The 22,711-nt window shown below is 51.2% G+C and overlaps 1 protein-coding gene across 1 annotated transcript in view; it reads left to right on the top strand.

The window, feature by feature from the left end:
* LOC140913070 (uncharacterized) overlaps positions 1-21,321 on the top strand; it is a 32,986-nt gene extending 11,665 nt beyond the window's left edge. Inside the window, 10 exon segments of the mRNA XM_078853191.1 lie at positions 1,446-2,529; positions 2,531-2,635; positions 2,637-2,920; positions 7,778-7,800; positions 9,076-9,447; positions 9,970-10,099; positions 12,298-12,414; positions 14,579-14,665; positions 17,688-19,798; positions 20,490-21,321. Of these exon segments, the coding sequence (XP_078709317.1) occupies positions 1,446-2,529; positions 2,531-2,635; positions 2,637-2,920; positions 7,778-7,800; positions 9,076-9,447; positions 9,970-10,099; positions 12,298-12,414; positions 14,579-14,665; positions 17,688-18,709 (3,224 nt within the window). The 3' untranslated portion in view covers positions 18,710-19,798; positions 20,490-21,321.
* Positions 21,322-22,711: the final 1,390 nt, after the last annotated feature.

Below are 22,711 nucleotides of genomic sequence, written 5' to 3'. Positions count from 1 at the left end.
TCCCACAACAACCAAATTGCTGCTGCATCTCTTTTGGCAACACTAGAAGGTTTGTATATGAGGCTATACTGAGCCAATCTATCCTCTAGGTCCGAAATAGTGCAGACATCAGCTAGGGCTTGTTTAGTCCAAGGACTGTGCCCAAATTTTTGAAGGATTTGTTTAAAAGATGTAACTTCTTTTACAAAGGGGGTGGCTGGAGCTTCTGTTAATTCCATTCCTCCCTCTGTTATTGGCTTCCCCTGCCTTTCCTTAAACATTTTTACAAGCATACTTTTGTTTCCTTTTTGTTACCCCGATATTGTTCAGCGAGTTAGTGCTGGGCCTTTCGGCTCTTTATTACTCCTGATCTCGTTCAGCGAGTAATTTGGCTTGGATACCGTAATTGTAGCTTTACCAAAGTTTTCTGTTTTTCTCTGTGAGCTTCTACCTCCCGGAGGTCAGGGAGCTTAGGTACCAATCTCTTATAGAGCTCCTACCTCCCGGAGGTCAGGGAGCTTAGGTACCAACCTCCCGGAGCTCTATAAGAGATTGGTACCTAAGCTCCCTGACCTCTGGGAGGTAGGAACTCGCAGAGAAAAATAGAAAACTTTTTTAAAGCTACAATTACGGTATGCAGCTTTAGACCGGTCTCACTGCATCCACATGAGCTAGTTTCAAACCAATATGGTTAAAACCGCGCAAACACTGTGGAACAGGCCTCATGGTATAAAACAGGAGAATGTGAAGAACCAGCCACATGTAAATAGAAACCTCTGATTGAAATATAACCAAAGTCAATTTGAAACAAACCCCGGACCCTATTTGTTAGCACTTAGAGGCCCTGTTGTGCCAGGCACTGCCTGTATCCTGGGCAAGCTACAGTTTAATCATCAAAGAAAACCCAAGAGGTGCATGGCGCACGTGGGAGTGGGAGCAGGTACTAGGCTCTGCACAAACAACATAGGGTAGAACCACCCTGAGTCAGGCTGCAGATTTGTCATGGCATTTTGTATAAAAAAATTACAGAAAATTTAGTAAAAGTCACAGGTCACTAAACTTCCTGTGACTGCACCCTGATTTTTAAAAAAACCCTGCCCTCCTCCTCGCCGTGGGGCACGTGCCCAGCACTTCCCCCAGTGCTGAAAGCCTGACCGCAGCTTGGTGTAGAGGGGTTGCTGCGGGCTAGAGAGGATCTGGGTGGCAAGGCCATTCACTGTAGTTTAGCCTCCTTCCCCCACCATTGTCACTGGGGGCAGAGGCAAATCTGAGTGGCGCTGTAACCCCGCAGACCAGGTCTCAGTACCCAGAGAGAGGTGTTAGGTCCAACCCTGTGAGACAGGAGCCGCCATTGCAGGGTGAGGCACCCATCCAAAAAACAGTCACGGACAAATGGTGAAATCGCTCCATCTGTGACATTTTCCATCCTTGACAAACCTGTAGCCTTAACTGTGAGCTCTCTCCAGCAGGGCTCGGGATCCTGGTGGGGACGCGGACACAGTCTGAATGTGGGGAAAGTGCGGCAGGGAAGCAGGATTCCACATCCCACAGAGGGATCCATGCACAGACCGCAGTCCATCCCCGGGGTAAACTCAGCCAGAGACCAGACCTTGCTACACACCAGAGACTCCCCATGGGCCAGCGTCCCCACCACTGCACCGACTGCGCCAAGAGTTTCAGCAACCCGTCCGCACTGACCCAGCACCAGTGCACACACACTAGGGAGTCGCTGCACCGCTGCGCTGACTGCGGCAAGGCCTTTGCACGGCGCTCACACCTGAGAAGACACCAGCGCGCACACACTGGGGAGCGGCCGCATCGCTGTGCTGACTGCGGCAAGGCCTTTGCGGAGAGCTCAAAGCTGAGAAGACACCAGCGCACGCACACCAGGGAGCGGCCACATCACTGTGCTCACTGCAACAAGGGCTTTGCACAGAGCTCAGCCATGAGAATACACCAGCACACACACACTGGGGAGCGGCCGCACCGTTGTGCCCACTGTGGTAAGGGATTCTGCAGTGCCTCCACGCTGACAGTGCACCAGCGAACGCACACCGGGGAGTGGCCGCATCGCTGTGCTGACTGTGGGAAGGGCTTTGCATGGCACTCAGAGCTGAGAAGACACCAGCCCATGCACACTGGGGAGCGGCCGCATCGCTGTGCTGACTGCGGCAAGGCCTTTGCACTGAGCTCACAACTGAGAAGTCACCAGCGCACACACACCGGGGAGCGGCCGCATCGCTGTGCTGACTGCGGCAAGGGCTTTGTAGAGAGCTCAAAGCTGAGAATACACCAGCGCACACACACCGGGGAGCGGCCGTACCACTGTGCTGACTGCGGCAAGGGCTTTGCACAGAGCTCAGCCATGAGAAGACACCAACGCACACACACTGGGGAACGGCCGCACCTTTGTGCCCAGTGTGGTAAGGGATTCCGCAGTGCTTCCACCCTGACACTGCACCAGCGAATGCACACCGGGGAGTGGCCGTACTGCTGTGCTGACTGCGGGAAGGGCTTTGCGGAGACATCAACCCTGAGAACACACCAGCGCACACACCGGGGAGCAGCCGAACCACTGTGATGATTCTGGTAAGAACGTGAAAAAAAACAATCCACCCACCCGGCACCAGTGCACGCACACTGGGGGGAGGACATTCCGACGGCTGCAGCAAGAGCTTTGCACGGGCCGCCTCCTTGCAATCACATTGGTTCATTCACAGCCAAGAGGAGCAGTACAGCTGTGCTGACTGGGGCAAGCACTTTGCTAGAGTGGCCAACCTCACTCGGTCACGCACACCGGTGCCCCTCTGCCACCGCCAGGGCCTGAGGGGCTTCTGGCAGCCTGTGGGCCTGATACAGCACCAGCAGATGCAGACCAGGGAGTGGTCCTGTCCCCATGATGCCCAGCAGAGAGACTGTGGAGGACAGGGAAGGGGACTTGGCTGAGCAGTGTGGGGAAGAGCAGACAGGTGGAGGGAATTTAGAGCAGATGATCACAGCCTACTGCATTAGGGAGCCCTCTCCCTCATGTAGGTGGGATCCAGACATGTGTCTCTTTCTGTCCCACACTCGCTCACTCACTTCACTGGAATGCAGCCAGGATAACCCCTTCTTCCTCCTCCCATCTAGATGGGACCCAGCCAGGAACTTCCCCCCACACCTAACTCTGTTCCAGCCAGCGGGTGTGTCATAACCATAAGGGTAGCCTAAAATTCCTCCTTACGTGTAAGGGGTTAAGAAGCTCAAATAACCTGGTTGGCACCTGACCAAAGGAACCAATGGGGACAAAATATACTTTCAAATCTGGGGGGGAGGTTTGTTTTTGGTTCTTTGTTTCTGTGGCTATTCTCTTTTAGGACTGAGAGGGGCCAGACAGAAATCCATCTTCTCCAACCCATCCTAATCCAAGTCTCCAATATTGCAACCAGTATAGGTAAACCAGGCAAGGCGGATTAGTTTATCTTTTGTTTTGCTTGTGAATTTTCCCTTTGTTAAGAGGGAGGTTTATTCCCGTTTTCTGTAACTTTAAGGTTTTGCCCACAGGGGAATCCTCTGTGTTTTGAATCTCAATACCCTGTAAAGTATTTTCCATCCTGATTTTACAGGGATGATTTTTCCTTTTTTTTTTTTTTTTAAATAAAATCTTTCTTTTAAGAACATGACTGATTTTTTCCATTGTTCCAAGACCCAGGGGTTTGGGTCTTCGATCATTTTGTAACCAATTGGTTAGGATATTATTCTCAAGCCTCCCCAGGAAAGGGGGTGTAAGGGCTTGGGGGGATTGCTGGGGGAAGAGGAACTCCAAGTGGTCCTTTTCCCTGGTTCTTTGTTAAATCACTTGGCGATGGCAGCATACCTCAGTCCAAGGACAAATAGAGATTTGTGCCTTGGGGAAGTTTTTAACCTAAGCTGCTAAGAATAAGCTTAGGGGGTCTTTCATGTGGGTTCCCGCTGCTGTATCCTAGAGTTCAGAGTGGGGAGGGAACCCTGACGGGGTGACTCTTGGGTGACATCTAGAGGTGGGATTTGCAGTCCTCTCTCAGCATGAATTGGGCTGAGGGGCAGGGCAGGACAGCCCAGTGTGTGTGATTGAAAGAAGACTCAGGAACTGCTCATGCCGTCTACTTTAAATAGAAATGTGATGAAGAAGAACTACGTCCCTAATGTGTAACAAAGGTCTGTCTAACCAGGTGTTTCTTTGCTATTAAAAAAGCTGATGCATTCACACGGCAGGTGGAGAAGCCAATGTGAAGTGCAACCAATCAAAGTGTTCTAGGACCTGACTGACCATGAGGCCTGATGAACTGTGTGACTGGCAGGTGCACAGAAAGCGTTTCCCATTACTCTTGGGGGAATTCTGCACCTACAAATTCTGCAAACAATATTTTAAAATTCTACATATTTCATTTGTCAAAATAACACAATATAATCACACTAGTTTCAGTTATTTTGGTAATTTATTTCAAAATTCCTGTCGGCAAGTATGTCTGTAGCAATGCAGACAACGAAGATTCAGAAAGTGTATTTTGACAAATAGATTCTTTACTAGGCATATTAATACAGAACTTTTTGTAAGAATTCATGTAAACTATAATACAGAAACCTATTTCCTGTACCCCTCAGGAGTAGTAGAAAGGCTTGGGGAGTCAGGGGTAACAGAGGAGCTGAGGGAGAGGGAAGTAATTGCTGGGAGTGAAGCAGGAGGGTTGTTGGGTGTGGGTGGGAGAAGTATGTAACAGATTTTTTTGTGGGGTGGGGGCGGGGATTGTTAGAGAGTTGCGGAGCCTCCCACACGCTTCCCTGGAGGACTCCCTAGCCTCTCCCATTCAGTTAGGCACATCTGTCCTGTCCCTGTGTGTTCCTGCACTCTCCTCCCCCCATCCCTGTGTGACCCTGCACCACCACTCAGCCACCCCTGCCCCCATGCACCCCCCTGTCCCTGTGTGGTCCTGCACCCCCACTCCCACTTAGACCCCCACCCCAGTCTTCCCACCCACCAGCCCTTCTGAACCCCAGCCTATGTGATCCCCGCAGCAGCCCTGTGTCCCCCCGCCCCATATTGCCTGCTTCCTCACCTGGCCCTGTGGGCGGGTTGCTGAGCTGGCTGCCCTCTGTTCTGGCACCATAACAGCTCCTGGTGGGAGAAAGGTGTAACTGCAGCGCCTTGCTGGCAAAATGTATTTTCTGCCAAGGAAGAAAAAATCTGCTGGGGACATGAATTCTGCGCCTGTGCAGTGGTGCATAATTTCCCCAACTCTTCTGTGCGTAATGTCTTGCCGTGCCTTTAAATGAAAACACTGGGCTTCACACACCCCTTGGGACAGCATGAAAGAGTAACAGCCCCCCCACAACCTCCCCAATGTCACTGCCACACTGGGCAAGGAGTGATCTGACCACCCAGGAATGACCCAACTTTTAATGAGATGAAAGGAGGGGCCTGTTCCACAGTGTGTACTTATTGTATGACTGGTAGGGTTGCCACCTGTCCAGGTTTTGGCTTTTGTGTCTGGGTGCCATTTAGGGTTTCTGGGTGTCTGGTTTTTGGGATCTGGCAACCCTATATCGTGCCCGAACCAAAAGTCCAGTTATGGGGTGGGAGGAGGCAGCAGTGCTGAGCGAAGAGAAAGGAGCTGAGGCAGGCGTACCAGAAGGCAAGGGAGGAAAACCATCACTCTGGTCCTGCGCTGAAGACCTACCCCTTCTATCAGGAGCTGGATGCCACCCTTGGTGGTGACCTCACCTCCACCGCCAAGAGCCCTGTGGATACTTTGGCGGGGCTGCAGGCGGTGGACAGGGGGCTCAAGCCTGAGAACGAAGTCCTGGACAAAGGTCAAGTTGGAGAACATTGTGGAGTCGGTGGCAGGGTCATCCAGTGGCACGGCGAGTCAGGAATTCTCCACTCCGGAGGGGTCTAGCCGGTCTCAGCAATCTATTTGTGGCCCACATGACACGGAACAGGAGAACCGTAGTAAATGTTCATTTTGGAGCTCATGCTGCTCAGTTATATGAGGTAGACCTGTTCTTTCCTATGTATATTGTGGCAGTGGGTGAAGAGATAGAGAAATTAAAAAGAAAAAGAAAAAAAAACAAAACCCAAAAGCCTGCACACACAGCCTCAGTCACAAACCCCTCCCAGCCCCACTTCTCAAAACAAATAAGCATTCATTCAAGCCAACTTATAAACCACCATAAGCATACATTCAAATTAGTTTTATAGATGTCATCCACTCACATACACATTCATACTTGTTTTCAGCATTATTTTATACAGAATACGCACACAGCTTAGTTTAAAAGAAATCTAACGGTGTTCAATTGTTCAGTACACCCCACGTAGACAAAATGTAAGGCTAGTTTAAACTATTTTATGTTAAGAGTTGATTGCACTTTTTACCAGAGCTATAAATGTTGTTTTCTGACCTCTCTACACACATACAGACACATAACACTTTAACATCCACCCTTCCCTCCTCTTTCTCAAAACAATTTAGCATACACTCAAACCAAACTGCATATTATTTTATAGATAAACTACTTTAAGCATACGTTCAAGTTAGTTTTATTGACAGTTAAGTCTCACAGACCATCATACTTGTTTTCAGCAGTATTTTATACAAAACACACACAGCCTAATGTCAGGTAAATCTAACAATGTAAAGTTGAACAATACACCCATGTATGAGACAAAATGCAGAGCTGGTTATTGACTTATTTGGCACATTTAGCAAAATACTAAAAAAGAAATGAGAAAATCATGAAACACTTAGGCCTGGCAGAAGCTATAAAAAGCCCTAGAAACATCTGCATTTTGCCTCTTCCCTGCACTGATCTCTGGACTATGGACTTACAATAAAAGGAGCGTTCTAACCAATGGACTCGGGACCTTCCAATCTTTTGGATGCCATCAGAGACTTAACAAGCCAGCAGTTTATTCCATCACTGCTTCAAACTGGACACAAGCACTTTGCAATGTGTATATGTATTTGATTCCTTTAACCATTTTTACCCTCACCTCTTTCTTTTCGCTTATACATAAACCTTTAGATATTAGATACCAAGGATTGGCAACAGCGATTATTGGGCAAGATCTGAGCTGTATATTAACCTGGGTATGTGGCTGGTCCTTTGGGATCAGAAGAACTCCTTGTTTGATGAAGTTGGTTTTCAGTAACCACTCATCATTAAGTCTAGTGTGTGGGTGATGAAACAAGGCCTGGGATACCTAAGGTGGCTGCATTTCTGACTATTAGCCACTGTGGTGAGACAGGAGTTTACTTTTGTTGCTGGTTTGGTATATCTTATGGAAAAATAACCAGCAATTTTGGCGTGTGTCTGCCCTATTTCTGAGCAGTTTGTCCTGAATCTGGTATTCTCCGGTGTGACCCACTGAGTGACACGAGCACATGAGATTATCCCCACATCTGCTACTGCGGGATTCTTACACCAACCTCTGCAGTCTCTGGTGCTGGAAACAGGACACTGGAGTGGACACGTCTGCTCTGATCCCATCTGGCAATTCCCTATGACCTAAGTGATTTTCCCAAGGTCACAGAGGCAGCAAGTGGCAGAGCTAAGAATAGACACCAGGAGTCCTGTAGCCCAGCCCAGCACCGTAGCCACAAGCCCAGCCTCGCTTCCTCATTCAAGGCTCCCAATGCCCCTCAGCATGGCCCAGAGAATGCAGTAAGGCTGCAGCTCATGAGCCCCTCTGCCCTGTGTGCTGGGCTCCTAGACCTGGCTCCGTACCCTTCCCTTGATAGCCGACTCAATGGCTGCTTTGGGCATGCTCTTGCTCCAGCACTGCTTGATGATGTTGGCCAGGTTGGTGTTGAGATCAGGGTTGGGTCTGCAGGAAGTGTCACAAGGGAGACATGGCTGGGATCCCATTCGAAGGCAGTCCAGGCTCCGAGCCCCGACTACTTTAACCCACCAGCCTCCACTCCTCTCCCAGAGCCATGGATATAACCCAGGCGTCCTGACTCTGAATATCCCCCTTGCAAAGCTGGGGATAGGACCTAGGAGTCCTGAGACCCCTGGTGACCCTCCCTGCCCCACACCACCTGCCTAACGCCCTTCCCCTTTTCAGCCACCATTAGCTGTTACCTTAGGCCGCTTGGACCACAGGGACTGCACTTCCCACCACTTATGCAGAACAGCTGCTAGAGTGGGGCAAAGACCCAGGCACCTTAGGGGAGGTGTTGTGGGACAGAGGAAAGGTCCAGTGGAGGAAGGATGGGAAGGGGAGACACTACCCCACAGACCAGCATCCTCTTCTCCAGCAGCCAGAGGGGATGTAGGCCTTGGGCTAACAGAGGTGCTGGGCTTAGGGGCACCAGGGTCAGTGCTACTGGTCAAGGCTGGGCTGGCAGGGCTCTGTAGCCACAGCCTCTGGCTGGAGCTGTGTCACATACAGGATCCATCCCTTCCGTCCCCCCCATACCTTTCTCAGCAAGCACAGCGGCATGGTGAGCTTCTGGAAGAGCCAGCTGCGGTGGGCTTCCCATGGGCCCTTGATAAGTTTGACCTTGGACCATTTGTTGTGGCCAGCGGGAGCAGTACATGAGGTGTGCAGGGCGGCGGGTGGGGCAGCCAGCCTGGGCACCAGCTCCTTCAGCACCACACAGACACACACACACACACACACATTACACAGATGGGTGATGGATCCTGTGACATATATGTCACACACACACTGCGCAGCCCTCCTGAAACACACATGTAGCACACAGTACAGCCAGGTGTGACTGAGCTCCTGTAACACACACAGACACACCGCTCCCGAAACCTACACGCACACACTACAGCCGGGGTGAACTCCAGTAAGATATGCACACTACACAGCCAGGGTGTGATCTGCAAAACCCTCACATCACACAGTCTTCCTGCAACACCCATACCTACACACCATACACAGCCTGGGGTGTGATCTCCTGTAACACACACACCAACAACACACGACCGAGCAACAAACACACCACACAGCCCGACCCGTCCCTTACTGTGACAGTGACACACTCCACAGCCGGGCCTCAGCCCTCTTGTACTCACTAGTCCCCGCTCCCCTCCCAGAGCAGGGAGAGAACCCAGGAGTCCGGGATCCCAGCCCCCACCCCAGGGGGCTGCCCAGTAACGGGCTCCTGCCGCCTGGGACCAGGTGCCGCGAGCGCCCCCGGCGGCCGGACTCGGGACCCAGGCGTCCGGCGGGGGGCTGGGCCGGAGGGTCCCTGCGCTGGGGCCTCCCCCGGCTGCTGGAGCTGGCGGCGCAGGCGCGGGCGGGGCCTTCCCGGCCCCCTGGGTCCCAGCCCGGCCCCTGCGCAGGGCGGGTCCCGGCTGCAGCTCCGGGGAGCGGGCGGGAGGCGGCCCCGGGGAGGGAGGCACCAGCCGCGGGGCGGGAGGTCGCTGCCCGGGCGGAGGACGCGGCCGGGGCCGGAGCCGAGCCCGGCGATGGCTGCAGCGGGGCCGGCGCAGGTAGGACGCGGGGCGGGGACTCCCCGGCCGGGCACTGGCTGGTCCCGGCTGGGGCCGAGGGGGGCCGGGACCGGGTCCCTCCCGCGCTAGTGACCCCGGGGCTGGGGGCTGCCGCAGCCGGAGCGCTGGGGCCGGGGAGCGGCGCTGGGGGCCCCGGGCCGGGCGGACACGCGGAGCCGGGCCGAGGAGCCCCGAGGCGGCCGAGCCGGGGGCGGGAGCGGGGCCGAGCCCAGGCCTGGGGCGGAGGCGGGGACTCCGGCCGGGGGAGGAGCCTGGTCCCTGCCCTGGGATTCGGGCCCCTCCCAGCGCCCCGCCCCAGAGCCCCGTGGGGAGCCGAGGGCGACTCCTGTCGCCGGCCAGCGGGGCCCGAGTCCCCGGGGGGCTGTGCGGGGGGGTCTCCCTGGGTCACAGCTGCTGGGCTGGGGGTTCCCCGGGAGCCGCTGCCCTCGAACCCGCGTCCCCTGCGGAGAGCCCGGGCTGGGGCTGGCGCGGAGGGTGCTGAGTGTGTAACGCTTGTGCCAGCAGCTGCGGGTGGCGTTTGAGGAGGTGGCTCTGTATTTCACCCGGGAGGAGTGGGAGCTCTTATCCCGGCCAGAGAAGCAGCTGTACCGGGACCAGATGCTGAGGAATTACCGGGCCCTCGTTTCCCTGGGTAAGGACCAATTTCCCTTCTTTTATTCACTGCAGTGGGCTACCTCATGCCTCAGCTGCCATGTGCCACCGAGTAGCCAAGTGGTGGCAAATGTCAGCCCCTTTCAGGTCGGTTTCTTGTTAAAGGAGAAATCAGGGCTACAGAGCCTCAGGGTAATGTTAATGTAACTGGTTTACTTGCATTATACCTCAGTCCTGGCACAGAAGTGGTTGTAACCACCTCTTCCAGGAATCCCAGCCCAGACACCGAGGGCAGGAACTCTACCTCAAGAACTGACTCTAGTTAGACAAATAAGGCAGAGAGAAAAGTCTCCTGCTGCTTGGAACAGCTCCCCACCAATGTTCCCTCTAAGATTTTACATCCATGTGTGGAATGAATTTTGTTCTGTGCACCATTATGGAGGTGATGTGTGGTGGGGGTGGGGCTGAGGGGTTCGGAGTGTGGGAGATGGCTCAGGGCTGGGGCTAAGGGTGGGGGGGGGGTTAGGACTCTGGCTGGGGGTGAGGGCTCTGGGGTGGGGCCGGGGATGAGGGGGTTCAGGGTGCAGGAGGGGTTTCAGGGCTGGCACAGCAGGTTGGCGTGCAGAGGGTGAGGGCTCTGGAGTGGGGCCGGGGATGAGGGGTTTGGGGTGCAGGCTGCCTAGGGCTGTGGCGGAGAGAGAGGACTCCCCCCAGCCCTCTCTTGCTGTAGCAGCCCAGGGCTGAGGGAGAGGCGCCTCTCCCTGGTTGCGGCAGCTCTGGGGCTGGGGCCAGGGGAGAAGCGCCTTTACCTGGCCGCGGCACCTCTCCAGTCCAGACCCCTGTGGCTGTGGACCTGTGCAACCCTTGATAGTCTGCTGCACGGCCGCACAGCTTAGTGGGAATTTAGCTCCCCACCTCGCCAAAAAGAGGGAACATCATAAATTTAACAACTGCACAGTTGAACAATGCTGCATCCTAAGCAAAAGAACTGGTAGGTCTGCGTAATGGTGCCACCTGGTGCCACCTGCCGTGACTCAGCCCCCAAAGCAAATTGAGACGGGTCGTAGATGTTGCTGCTTCAGAGTACGAACTGAACTTGCCTGGCGGGAGACGGGAAGAAATCTCTAAGGAAGGTTTATTTCATTATTCTCCTGCTTGGGATTTCTTGCGCTTTCCTCCTAAGCAGCGTCCAAGACTGGGGCCTCATTGTGCCAGTTGCCATGCAGACGCACCCTGACCGAGATCAGGGTTCTGTTGTGCTGGGTTTCACAAACATATAAATAGAACAGGAGTACTTGTGGCACCTTAGAGACTAACAAATTTATTAGAGCATAAGCTTTCGTGGGCTACAGCCCACTTCATCAGATGCATAGAGTGGAACATATACACGTACAGATAAGTTGGAAGTTATTATACAAACTGTGAGAGGCTAATTAGTTAAGATGAGCTATTATCAGCAGGAGAAAAAAACTTTTGTATTGATAATCAAGATGGCCCATTTAGAAAGTTGACAAGAAGGTGTGAGGATACTTTTGCGTAGAGACTGTCCGGTTTGGCCAATGTACATGGCAGAGGGGCATTGCTGGCACATGATGGCATCTATCACATATCATATATCTACGCAAAAGAATAAATGGACACAAATCTGACATCAGGAATCATAACATTCAAAAACCAATAGGAGAACACTTCAACCTCTCTGGCCTCTCAGTAAAAGATTTAAGGGTGGCAATTTTGCAACAGAAAAGCTTCAAAAAACAGACTCCAATGAGAAACTGCTGAGCTTGAATTAATATGCAAATTAGATACCATTAACTTGGGTTTGAATAGAGACTAGGAGTGGCTGGGTCATTACACATATTGAATCTATTTCCTTAAGTTAAGTATCCTCACACCTTTTTATCAACTGTCTAAATGGGCCATCTTGATTATCACCACAAACGTTTTTTTCTCCTGCTGATAATAGCTCATCTTAACTAATTAGCCTCTCTCAGTTTGTATGGTAACTTCCAACTTATTTGTATGTGTATCTATGTATCTCTCTTACTATATGTTCCATTCTATGCATCTGATGAAGTGAGCTGTAGCCCACGAAAGCTTATGCTCTAATAAATTTGTTAGTCTCTAAGGTGCCACAAGTACTCCTGTTCTTTTTGCGGACACAGACTAACACGGCTGCTACTCTGAAACATATAAATGAGTCCCTGCCCCCAGAACTGATTCTTTCTCCCCAAACAGGCTGTTCAGGTTCCACACCAGACTTAATCCACCGGATCGAGCTAGGGGAGGCAGAGCTCTGGATCCGGGATGCCGAGGACTCCAGGGAAAACTCAAGACCTGAAAGCCCCTCCTCAGGTGAGTCATCATTATCCAATCCCTTCTGATTTACCCAGCTGCTAGCGGAGGGATGCTTAATGTAGAAGGCAAAGGCAGAGCGAGATTGACTAGTGGGGAGCAAAAGGGAGACAAATTGAGGCTGGGAATTAGGAGCTATTGTTTATTTGGAAGGGGAAGGAACCATTGGGAGAGCTCCCCTCAGGACAAGATGGATTCTCCATTACTGGGAGTCTGTCAGTGGAGATGGGGCATCTCTTTCTCAAAGCCCTGCTCTAACTCAGCCAGGAGTTACTGGGCTGGAGGCAGGAATTGCTGGGGGAGATTCTTTGTCTGGGATAGGGAGGAAGCCAGGCTGGATGGGTACAATGAGCGTGTCTGGCCTTGATATCTATGAATCCTAGAAATCATAAAAATGTGGGACTGGACGGGACCTCTGTAGGTCATCTCATCCAGTCTCCTGCACTAACAGGACTAAGTATTTTCTAGACCATCCCTGACAGGCGTGTTTCTAACCTGTTCTTAAAAACCTCCAATGATGGAGATTCCACAGCCTCACTAGATAATTTTGTTCCAGTGCTTAACTATCCTCAGAGTTTCAAAGTTTTTCCTAATGTCTAACCTAAATCCCCCTTGCTGCAGTTTAAGCCATTACATCTTGTCCTGGCCTCAGTGGATAAGGAGAACAATTTATCACCCACCTCTTTGTAACAATCTTTTACGTACTTGAAGACTTTTATCAAGTCCCCCACAGTTTTCTCTTCTCCAGACTAAACAAACCCAATTTTTTCAATCTTTTGTCATTGGTCGTCATGTTTTCTAGACCTTCTTGTTGATCTCGTCTGATACTTTCCAAGTTGTCCACATCCTTTCTGAAGTGTGGGCCCTAGAACTGGACACAATACTCCAGTTGAGGTCTTACCTGTGCTAAATAGAGTGGAAGAATTACTTCTCGCATCTTGCTTGCAACACTTGGAAAACCGCACTCTGAGAGTAGTTATTATGGTTCACAAATAAACTGAAAGAGTATCTCGAGTGGGATCCGGCAGGGATCTGTCCTGGGTCCAGCTCTGTTCCATATCTTCATAAATGATTTGGACAGTGGCACAGAGAATACACTCATAAAGTTTACAGACGAATCTAAGATGGGAGTGGTAGCAAGTGCTTTAAAGGACAAGATTAGAATTCAAAAGGTTGTTGATAAACTGGAGAAATGGTGTTGCTCCATTATTTTTCCAGGTTTTGAAGTTAAGCTGACTGGTCTATAATTCCCTGAGTTGTCCTTATTCCCCTTTCTATAACTGGTTACTATATTTGCCCTCTTCCACTCCTTGGGTCTCTCTACCATCCTCAGCGATTATCTCTAAGAACATGTGAATGGCTCAGAGATCATTTCAGGCAGTTCCGTAAGTATTCTAGGATGTATTTCATCAGGCCGTGCTTACTTGAAGACCTCTAACTTGTCTAAGTAATTCATAACTATTTCTTTTCCTATTTAGGCTCAGATCCTACCCCACTGACACTGGTGTTCACTATGTTAGCCGACCGATTACAGCTAACTTTTTTGGTGAAAACTGAAACAAAAGAGGCATTTAATGGCAGTTTGGCCACTGCTGCGTTTTTTCTTATTGTCTTTCCCTCCATTTAGTAAGGCTAGCCTGTCCTTGGTCTTCCTCTTGCTTCCCACGTATTTGTAAAAAGATTTCTTATTCCCTTTTATATCCCTAGCTAATTTAATTTGTTTTTTGCCTTGGCCTTTCTAATTTTGTCCCAACATGCTTGTGGGGTTTTGTTTTTTTGATATTAATCCTTTGTAACTTGACCTAGTTTCCATTTCTTGTATGACTGTTTTTTGAGTTTCAGGTCATTGAAGATCTGGTTAAGGCAGGGGGTCTTACTATCATACTTCCTATCTTTCCTACTCATTGGATATCTGACCTACGATGGGACCTAAAAATGATACAGCCCTAAAGCTGTGAAAGAGAAGTGGATTGGAGAGGGGGAGGTGATGAACTTGGAAAAGGGGTGGGATAGTGATATAGGACAATGTGGGGAGGTGGGAGATTTCAGGGGATGCTGTGGGAAAGAGAGAGGTCTCCGTGGTGGGAGGAGAATATGGGAGCTGCATTTACCAAGTGGGTAGGACATTGTAGTAGGATTTGAAAACATCTTGGTTCATTTCTAGAAGCGAGTCACCACAGCTCCCCCATGCCTCAACTTCCTCAAGTGTGTAATGGAAAAGGGATTGCGGCTCTGAGGATAAACTTCATCTGTGCGTATCAGCAGATCAGACACTGGCACTTGGGGGTCAGACAAGCACCTGGGTAGAAAGACACGCCTATTGGTCCATAGACCACAACACCTTCTTCTAGGCTTTGCACACCTCAGAAAATCATACCAAGGCAGGGGTGCCCTAGAGAGTTTTCAAATTGGTTTCATGCCTGAAAAATCTGATTCAAGCTTTGTGCGCTGGTGTCCTATGGCCCTGGGGCACCTGGATCCAGACATAGCTCAGAGAGGGGCAAAAACCTGCTCGCAGCCTGGGAGAGCATCCCCGAGTCACTGGCCCTTGGCAGAGAAGGTGCTGCCCTGTCAAGGTTCCCATCCCCCGCCCTCTCTGCCGCTTCACTTCGCACGTGACCTCTCAGACTGGAGAAACCTGCCCCCAGCGAGCAAGGAGAAAGCTGGGAATGACTCAGGGCAGGGCAGGATCCGTCATTACTTCCGCCAAAAAATTCAAAGTTCTGCGGACAATATTTTAAAATTCTGCATATTTTATTTGTCAAAATAACACAATATTATCACACCAGTTTCAATTATTTTTGGTCATTTATTTCAAAATACCTGTCAGCAAGTATGTCCGTAATAACAAAAAAGATTCAGGAAATGTTTTTTGACAAATAGATTCCTTACGAGGCGTGTTAAAACAGAACTCTGAGTAATAATTCATTTAAACTACAATACAGAGCCATATTTCCCGCACCCCTCAGAAGCAGTGCAAAGGCTTGGGGGAGCCAGGGGTAACGGAGGAGCTGAGGGAGTGGGAAGTCATTGCTGAGAAGGAGCCTGGGTGCGAACTTGGAGGGTTGTTGTGTATGGGTGGGAAAAGTATGGAACAGGCTTTTGGGGTGGAGAGCGGGGTAGGGGGGCAGGGAGAGATTGTTAGGGAGCTTCCCCCATGCAAACCCTGACCAACCCCTAATCTCTCCCATTCAGTTAGGCACATCTGCCCCTATCACCATCTGTACCCCCACCCAGCCAGTCCCCTCTCCCTATGTAGCTCTGCAAACCTCCCCCATCACTGAGTGTCTCTGCACCTCCCTCTCCCCCGTGGCCCTGTGCCTCCACTCCCATTCAGCCCCTGCCCCAGTCTATCCTCCCCCACTAGCCCTTATGAGCCCCTGTCTGACCTGACCCTCCCCCACAGCCAGCCACTCCACAGTCCCTGTCTCCTGACTCCCTCACTGCAGGGAGCTGCAACTTTGTTCTATCACCACAGCACCCCTTGGTGGGCAAAAGGCGGAACTACAGCAACATTTTGGCAGAAGCTTTTTTCTGCATGAAAAATTAGAAATCTGCGGGGCTCATTAAACATCCGTGCACGCAGTCGCACAGAATCCCCCCCCCCCCCCGAGTGGGTCATGTACCATGAGTGCGAGGTCATGCCACGCAGAGGACACCATTTTGTAGAGCAGGTCTCCGGCACTTGCAGCTTTTCTTTGTAATGCTCTAAAACTGCCCCGCGTTCCAGGCAGCTGCTGCTGGGGGAGCGGACATGTTTGGGGGCCAGACGAAAGGCTCCTGTGGGCCATGACTTGGAGTACCCTGGTGTATGGGCTGGGTGCGAGGGAGAGGGTGGCCTTTGTCACATAGAATATAGAATATCAGGGTTGGAAGGGACCTCAGGAGGTCATCTCCTCTCCTGCTCTCTCAGTGGCACAAAATCTTAGTCACTTACAATTGCTTCAGTGTCCATGCTTAGACACCCCTCAGCCTTAACACTGTCTGTAGATCAAAGGCCTGCTGTGTGGCAACCATTAATTCCTTCCAGGTCAGCAGTGTCTCTAGGTGATTTGTCATCTCCTCAACCCCTCCCCACCCCGAGGATTTTAGTTTAGTTTTAGTTTTGTGCAAAGAATGAAACATCAGGCCAAGGCTGAATGACTTCTTTAGAAGGAATTCATTGAAAGGGACAGACTCCCCTGCAGGAAGTTACCTTGTGCTAAACAGCTTTATACCGGTCTAACTGCATCTACATGAGGGGATTATAGCCCCTCAACTAGTTTCAAACCAGTATAAACTGCACAAACGCTGGGGAACAGGCCGTGTGCCATAAAACAGGAGATAGTGCAGAACCAGCAACATAAATAAAAACCTCTGATTTAAATAAAGCCAAAATCAGTGTGAAAACAAACCCTGGACCCTGTTTGTTAGCACTTAAAGCCCCTACTTCTGGATCAGGGCCCCTTTGTACAAGCTGCTGCCTGTTGTCTGGGCAAGCTACAATTTAAGCATAAAATGAGACCCAGTAGGTGCATGGCATATGTGGGAATAGGCACTGCATAAACAACATAGGGTAGAATCATAGAATATCAGGGTTGAAAGGGACCTCAGGAGATCATCTAGTCCAACCCCCTGCTCAAAGCAGGACCAATCCCTAATTTTTGCTCCAGATCCCTAAATGGCCCCCTCAAGGATTGAACTCACAAGCCTGGGTTTAGCAGGCTAATGCTCAAACCACTGAGCTATCCCTTCCACCCTGAGTCAGGCAGCAGATTTGTCATGGCATTTCATATAAAAAATTACAGAGCAGTTACAGTAAATTTAGTAAAAGTCACAGGTCATTAAACTTCCTGTGATGGTTCCATGATGTTTAACAAAATGTGCCCTCGTCCTCGCCCTGCCAAGGGGGTACTAACTGCCCAAAGAAGCACTTTTCTCCCCCCAGCACTGCAACCCTAACCCCAGCCTGGTGCAGAGGGGTAGGAGGAGGCTAGAGACGAAATGGGTGGCAAGGCCATTCACTGAAATTTGGCCCGCCTCACCCACCATTATGACTGTGGGCAGGGGAAAATCTGAGTGGCACTGTAACCCCGCAGGCCAGGTCTTAATGTCCAGAGCGAGGTGTTCAGTCCAGCCCTGTCAGATAGGAGCTGCCATTGCAGAGTGAGGCGCACATCCAAAAAATCAGACAGAGAAATGGGGAAATCGCTCCATCCATGACATTTTCCATCCTTGACAAACCTGTATCCTTAACCATGAGCTAACACCGGGATTGTCTCTGCTCTCTCCAGCAGGGCACGAGAGCCTGGGAGGAATGAGGACATGGTCTGTCTTTGGCAGGAGCTTCAGCCAGTCCTCAGTCATGAAAATACACCCGCATATGCACACCAGAGAGCGGCTGTACCACTGTGCTGACTGCGGAAAGGGCTTTGCACGGAGCTCAAACGTGAGAAGACACCAGCGCACACGCACTGGGGAGCGACCACACCACTGTGCTGACTGCAGCAAGGGCTTTGCAGAGAGCTCACTCCTGAGAACACACCACCGCACACGCACTGGGGAGCGTCCGCACTGCTGTGCTGACTGCAGCAAGGGCTTTGCAGAGAGGTCACACCTGAGAATACACCAGCGCACACACACGGGGGAGCGGCCGTACCACTGTGCTGACTGCGGAAAGGGCTTTGCGGAGAGCTCAAGCCTGAGAAGACACCAGCGCACGCACACTGGGGAGCGGCCGTACCGCTGTGCTGACTGTGGCAAGTGCTTTGCACAGAGCTCAATCCTGAGAAGACACCGACGCACACACACCGGGGAGCGGCCGTACCACTGTGCTGATTGCGGCAAGGGTTTTGCACAGAGTACAAGCCTGAGAAGACACCAGCGCACACACACTGGGGAGCGGCCGTACAGCTGTGCTGATTGCGGCAAGAGTTTTGCAGAGAGCTCAAACTTGAGAACACACCAACACACACATAGCGGGGAGCTGCTGCACTGCTGTGATGTTTGCGGCAAGAACTTCAGCAACACCAATGCACTGACCAAGCACCAGCGCACACACACAGGGGAGAGGCCTTTCCAATGCACTGACTGCAGCAAGAGCTTTGCAGAGAGCTCAAGCCTGAGACGACATCAGCGCACACACACCGGGGAGCGGCCGTACAACTGTGCTGACTGTGGCAAGTGGTTTGGTAGATTGGCCAACCTCAACCGGCACCAGGTCACTCACACTAACACCCCTCTGCCATCGCCAGGGCCTGAGGGGCTTCTTGCAGCCAGTGGGCCTGCCATGGCATCAGCAGATGTAGCCCAGTGAGTGGTCCTGTCCCCCTGATGACCAGCAGTGATTGCGTGGGGCAGGGAAGGGAACTTGGTTGAGCAGTGTGGGGAAGAGCAGACCAGTGGTAGTAATTTAGAGAAGATGGTCACAGCCTACTCCATTAGGGAACTCCCTCCTGCCCTCCATGTAGGTGGGATCCAACTACGTCTCTCTGTTCCACACACACTCATGCATCTAGAGGGGATGCAGCCCGGACAACCCCCTCCCCTCCACCCCTGCAGATGGGACCCCGCCAGGAACTTCTCCCCACATCTATCTCGGTTCCAACCAGTGTGACTCTTGGGTGACATCTAGAGGTGGGATTTGCAGTCCTGTGGGGCGGGGCAGAACGGCCTGGTCCATGTAATTGAAAGAAGACTCAGGACCTGCTCATGCCGTCTACTTTAAATAGAAATGTGATGAAGAAGAACTACGTCCCTAATGTGTAAGAAAGGTCTGTCTAACCAGATGTTTCTTTGCTATTAAAGAAGCTGATGGGTTCAGATGGCATGTGGAGAAGCCAATGTAAACAGTGTAAATCTTTAAGGTGAGCCAATGAAAATGTTCTAAGTCCTCACTGTCTGTAAGGCAACTGTGGCTCTCTCCCCGTGCATCAGGAGGCTGTGCAGTCCCAGCTGCGCTTGAGCTGTAGGAATTGGGATACCCACGGGCAGATTTCTCGAGGCTTGTGCGAAAAGGGCTGTGATCGGGGCACGCTACAGTGCAGAGCGAAGGTAAAGGAGCTGAGGCAGGGGGACCATAACGCGAGGGAGGCGGACTGTCGCTCAGGTGCTTCACCTAAGGCCTTCTGGTTCTATAAGGAGCTGGATGCTATCCTCAGTGGAAACCCCACCTCCACTGCCAAGAGCCGCATGGATACTTCAGAGGGCACAGAGGCAGCGGAAAGAGGACCTAACCCAGAGGCTGAAGTTACTGATGAAGAGGTGGAGTTAGATGAGGATGTGCAGCTCCTGGCAGGGTCATCCAGTAGGCCAGGCAGCCAGGAACTGTTCTCCACTCCAGAGCTGTCTAGCCAGACTCAGCAGTTGCTCTTCAGGGAGCAAGAAGCAGGAGATGAGATGCCTGGTAAGTGGCTGTGGCTTGTGTAGTGTGGAGGTGGGTTCAGGCTATAGAAATGTGGGAGGCTGGCTGTGTTTCTGTGAGCTGGACGATTCCCCGTGTAGCTAATTGGTACGGTGGAATTGGTACGGTGGTCGGGTGTTGATGCACGTCGAGATCTCACAGAAATCCTGCAGGGAGATCTCCAGGAAAGTATCCTGGAGGTACTTGCCAATCCTCTGCTGAAGGTTCTGTGGTAGAGCAGCTTTGTTCCTTCCCCCATTGTAGGAAACTTCCCGCGCCATTCGGCAATCACTTGTGCAGGGACCAAAGTGGCACACATGCGAGCAGCATATGGAGCAGGGCAGAAACCACAAGCGTGGAGTAGCTGTACCCTTTTCCCCTGCTTACCCTTAGCAGTGAGATGTCCGCTAGAACGACCCCCACCTGTAGAAAAGCGTGGGAGAATTTTAGAATTTGTTCCCTAGAATGCTGCACCACGATGCTTGCAAAGAGTGTGTGCTCTTTTCTCAGTGTGGAGTCAGTCCCCCGTCCCAACACTCCCCATGCTTTGGGTGTTCACAGAAATGTGTGCCTCGCTAGGGTCGGTGAGAAAGTGATGGCAATGTTGTAAAAGGTATATTTAATTGAAATGTTTTAACGTTGTGCATGAATTTAACAATCCTGCTTCTGTGCATTGTCCCCTGTGCTTCACCAGATGTGGCCTTCAGGAACACCTCACGCATGCTGGCCAAGCATCTCCGCCAGATAAAAAAGCGCCCAAGGTGCAGCAAAGAAGACATATTCTGGGAGGTCCGGCAGTGCTCTAATGCAGAAAAAAAGGGAACACAAGGAGTGCTGGGAAGCTGAATAGCAGGACAGAAAAGAGAATCACACATTTCTTAAGGACACAACTGAGTGGATGATTAAAATAATGGAGGAGCAAACACAGGTGCTGAAGTCCTTAATAATGCTGCAGACTGAGACCTTGCCTATGCTAGAGGGGAAATTCGATCTAAGCTACACAATTTGAGTTACATGAATAACGTAACTCAAATCAACATAGCTTAGATCTACTTACCACGGGGTCCACACTATGTGATATTGACGGGAGACGCTCTCCTGTCGACTCCTGCTACTCTTGGGCTGGTGGAGTACAGGAGTCAATGGGAGAGCGATCTGCGGTCGATTTAGCAGGTCTTCACTCAAGCCACTAAATCAACCGCCGATGCATTGATTGCCACTCGTGGATCCCCCGGGAAGTGTAGACAAGCCCCAAGCAGATCTGAATGTGCTGCAGTGGCAGAGGAGCACTGAACTCTTTCCCATGTCCCTGCCCCCTAAACTCTGCCCACAAATTCCTTTCCACTTTCTGGGACTTCTCAGTTTCCCCTTCACTCCACCCCCTCGGACAACTTTCACAATGACAGCTGGACCTACACACAGCTGTGAAAGTCTGCCCTTCCCTGGTTCCTCCTTTCCCGCCAAGCATCTGTGTGTTTGCGCGTGCTGTTCCTTGTGCAGTAAAAGCCAAGCTTTATAATGGTAAATCATCTTTATTTTTTCTTTCTACAAGGTAAGATTGCAGGCACTGCCAATACGTGCACAGGCATTTTAATCACTTTCTTACTGGATTATAAGGCCCCCATTTCCCCTAGGAAAACTACATGTAATGTAACATTGGAGTACCTCTGACAGAGGTATGTTACTGGTGCTCATTGTCCAAGTGCTGTCTCAAACCCTCCCTGATTCAAATAGCTCCCCTCTGGGCTCCTCTAACAGCCCTGGTATCTGGCTGCTCAAAATCAGCAGCCAAGTGGTCTGCCTCAGCACTCCAGCCCTGAGCAAACTTTTCACCCTTCGCTTCAGAGATTGTGCAACATACAGCATGTGGCTATGACCATGGGAATATTATCCTAAGTGAGCTCTAACCTGCTATAAAGGCATCGCCAGCGTGCCTTTAATCTGCCAAAGGCACATTCCACTGTTATCTGGCACCTACTGAGCCTGTTGTTGAACCGCTCCTTACTGCTATCCAGGTGTCCCATATAAGGTTTCATGAACCATGGCTGTAAGGGGTATGCAGGGTCCCCCGGGATCACTGTGGGCATTTCAACATCCCCCACTGTGATCTTCTGGTTAGGAAAGAAAGTCCCTGCCTGCAACTTTCTGTATAGGCTGGTGTTCTGAAGATGTGTGCGTCATGCATCTTCCCGGACCACCCCATGTTGATGTCAGTGAAACGCCCACGGTGATCCACAAGTACCTGCAACAGCATGGGGAAGTACCCCTTCCTATTGATGTACTCCGTTGCAAGGTGGTCTGGTGCCAAAATTGGAATATGTGTACTATTGCCCCTCCACAGTTTCAGAAACCCATTTTTGCAAAGCCGTCCACTATTTCATGCACATTTCCCAGAGTCATGGTCCTTCATAGCAGGCTGCGATTTATTGCCCTGCACACTTTCATTAATGCAGCCCCAATGGTTGACTTCCCCACTCCGAATTGATTCACGACTGACCGGTAGCAGTCTGGAGTCACCAGCTTCCACACACTGATTGTCACACGCTTCTCTACTGAGAGGGCAGTTCTCATTCTGGTGTCCTTGCGCTGCAGGGCTGGGGCGAGCTCCACACGTGGTTCCAGGAAGGTGGCTTTCCACATCTGAAATTTCTGTACCCACTGGTCATCATCCCACACCTGCATGACAATACGATCCCACCATTCAGTGCTTGTTTCCCGAGCCCAAAAGCGATGGCCTACCCTATACACCTGCTCTGTGAATGCCAAAAGCAAGCTAAAGTTGCTCCTATCCCTATCACACAGAATGTCGGGCACCTGCAAGACCTCCTCAGTTAGGAACTTCATGATTAACTGCACTGCCATCCGTGATGTCTTCATGACAGTTAGCAACATAGGAAAGCACTGCAGGATCCATCC

The sequence above is a fragment of the Lepidochelys kempii genome, chromosome 6, assembly GCF_965140285.1.
Source record: "Lepidochelys kempii isolate rLepKem1 chromosome 6, rLepKem1.hap1, whole genome shotgun sequence".
NCBI classification, from domain to species: domain Eukaryota; kingdom Metazoa; phylum Chordata; order Testudines; family Cheloniidae; genus Lepidochelys; species Lepidochelys kempii.
This window is presented reverse-complemented; position numbering and strand designations above follow the sequence as displayed.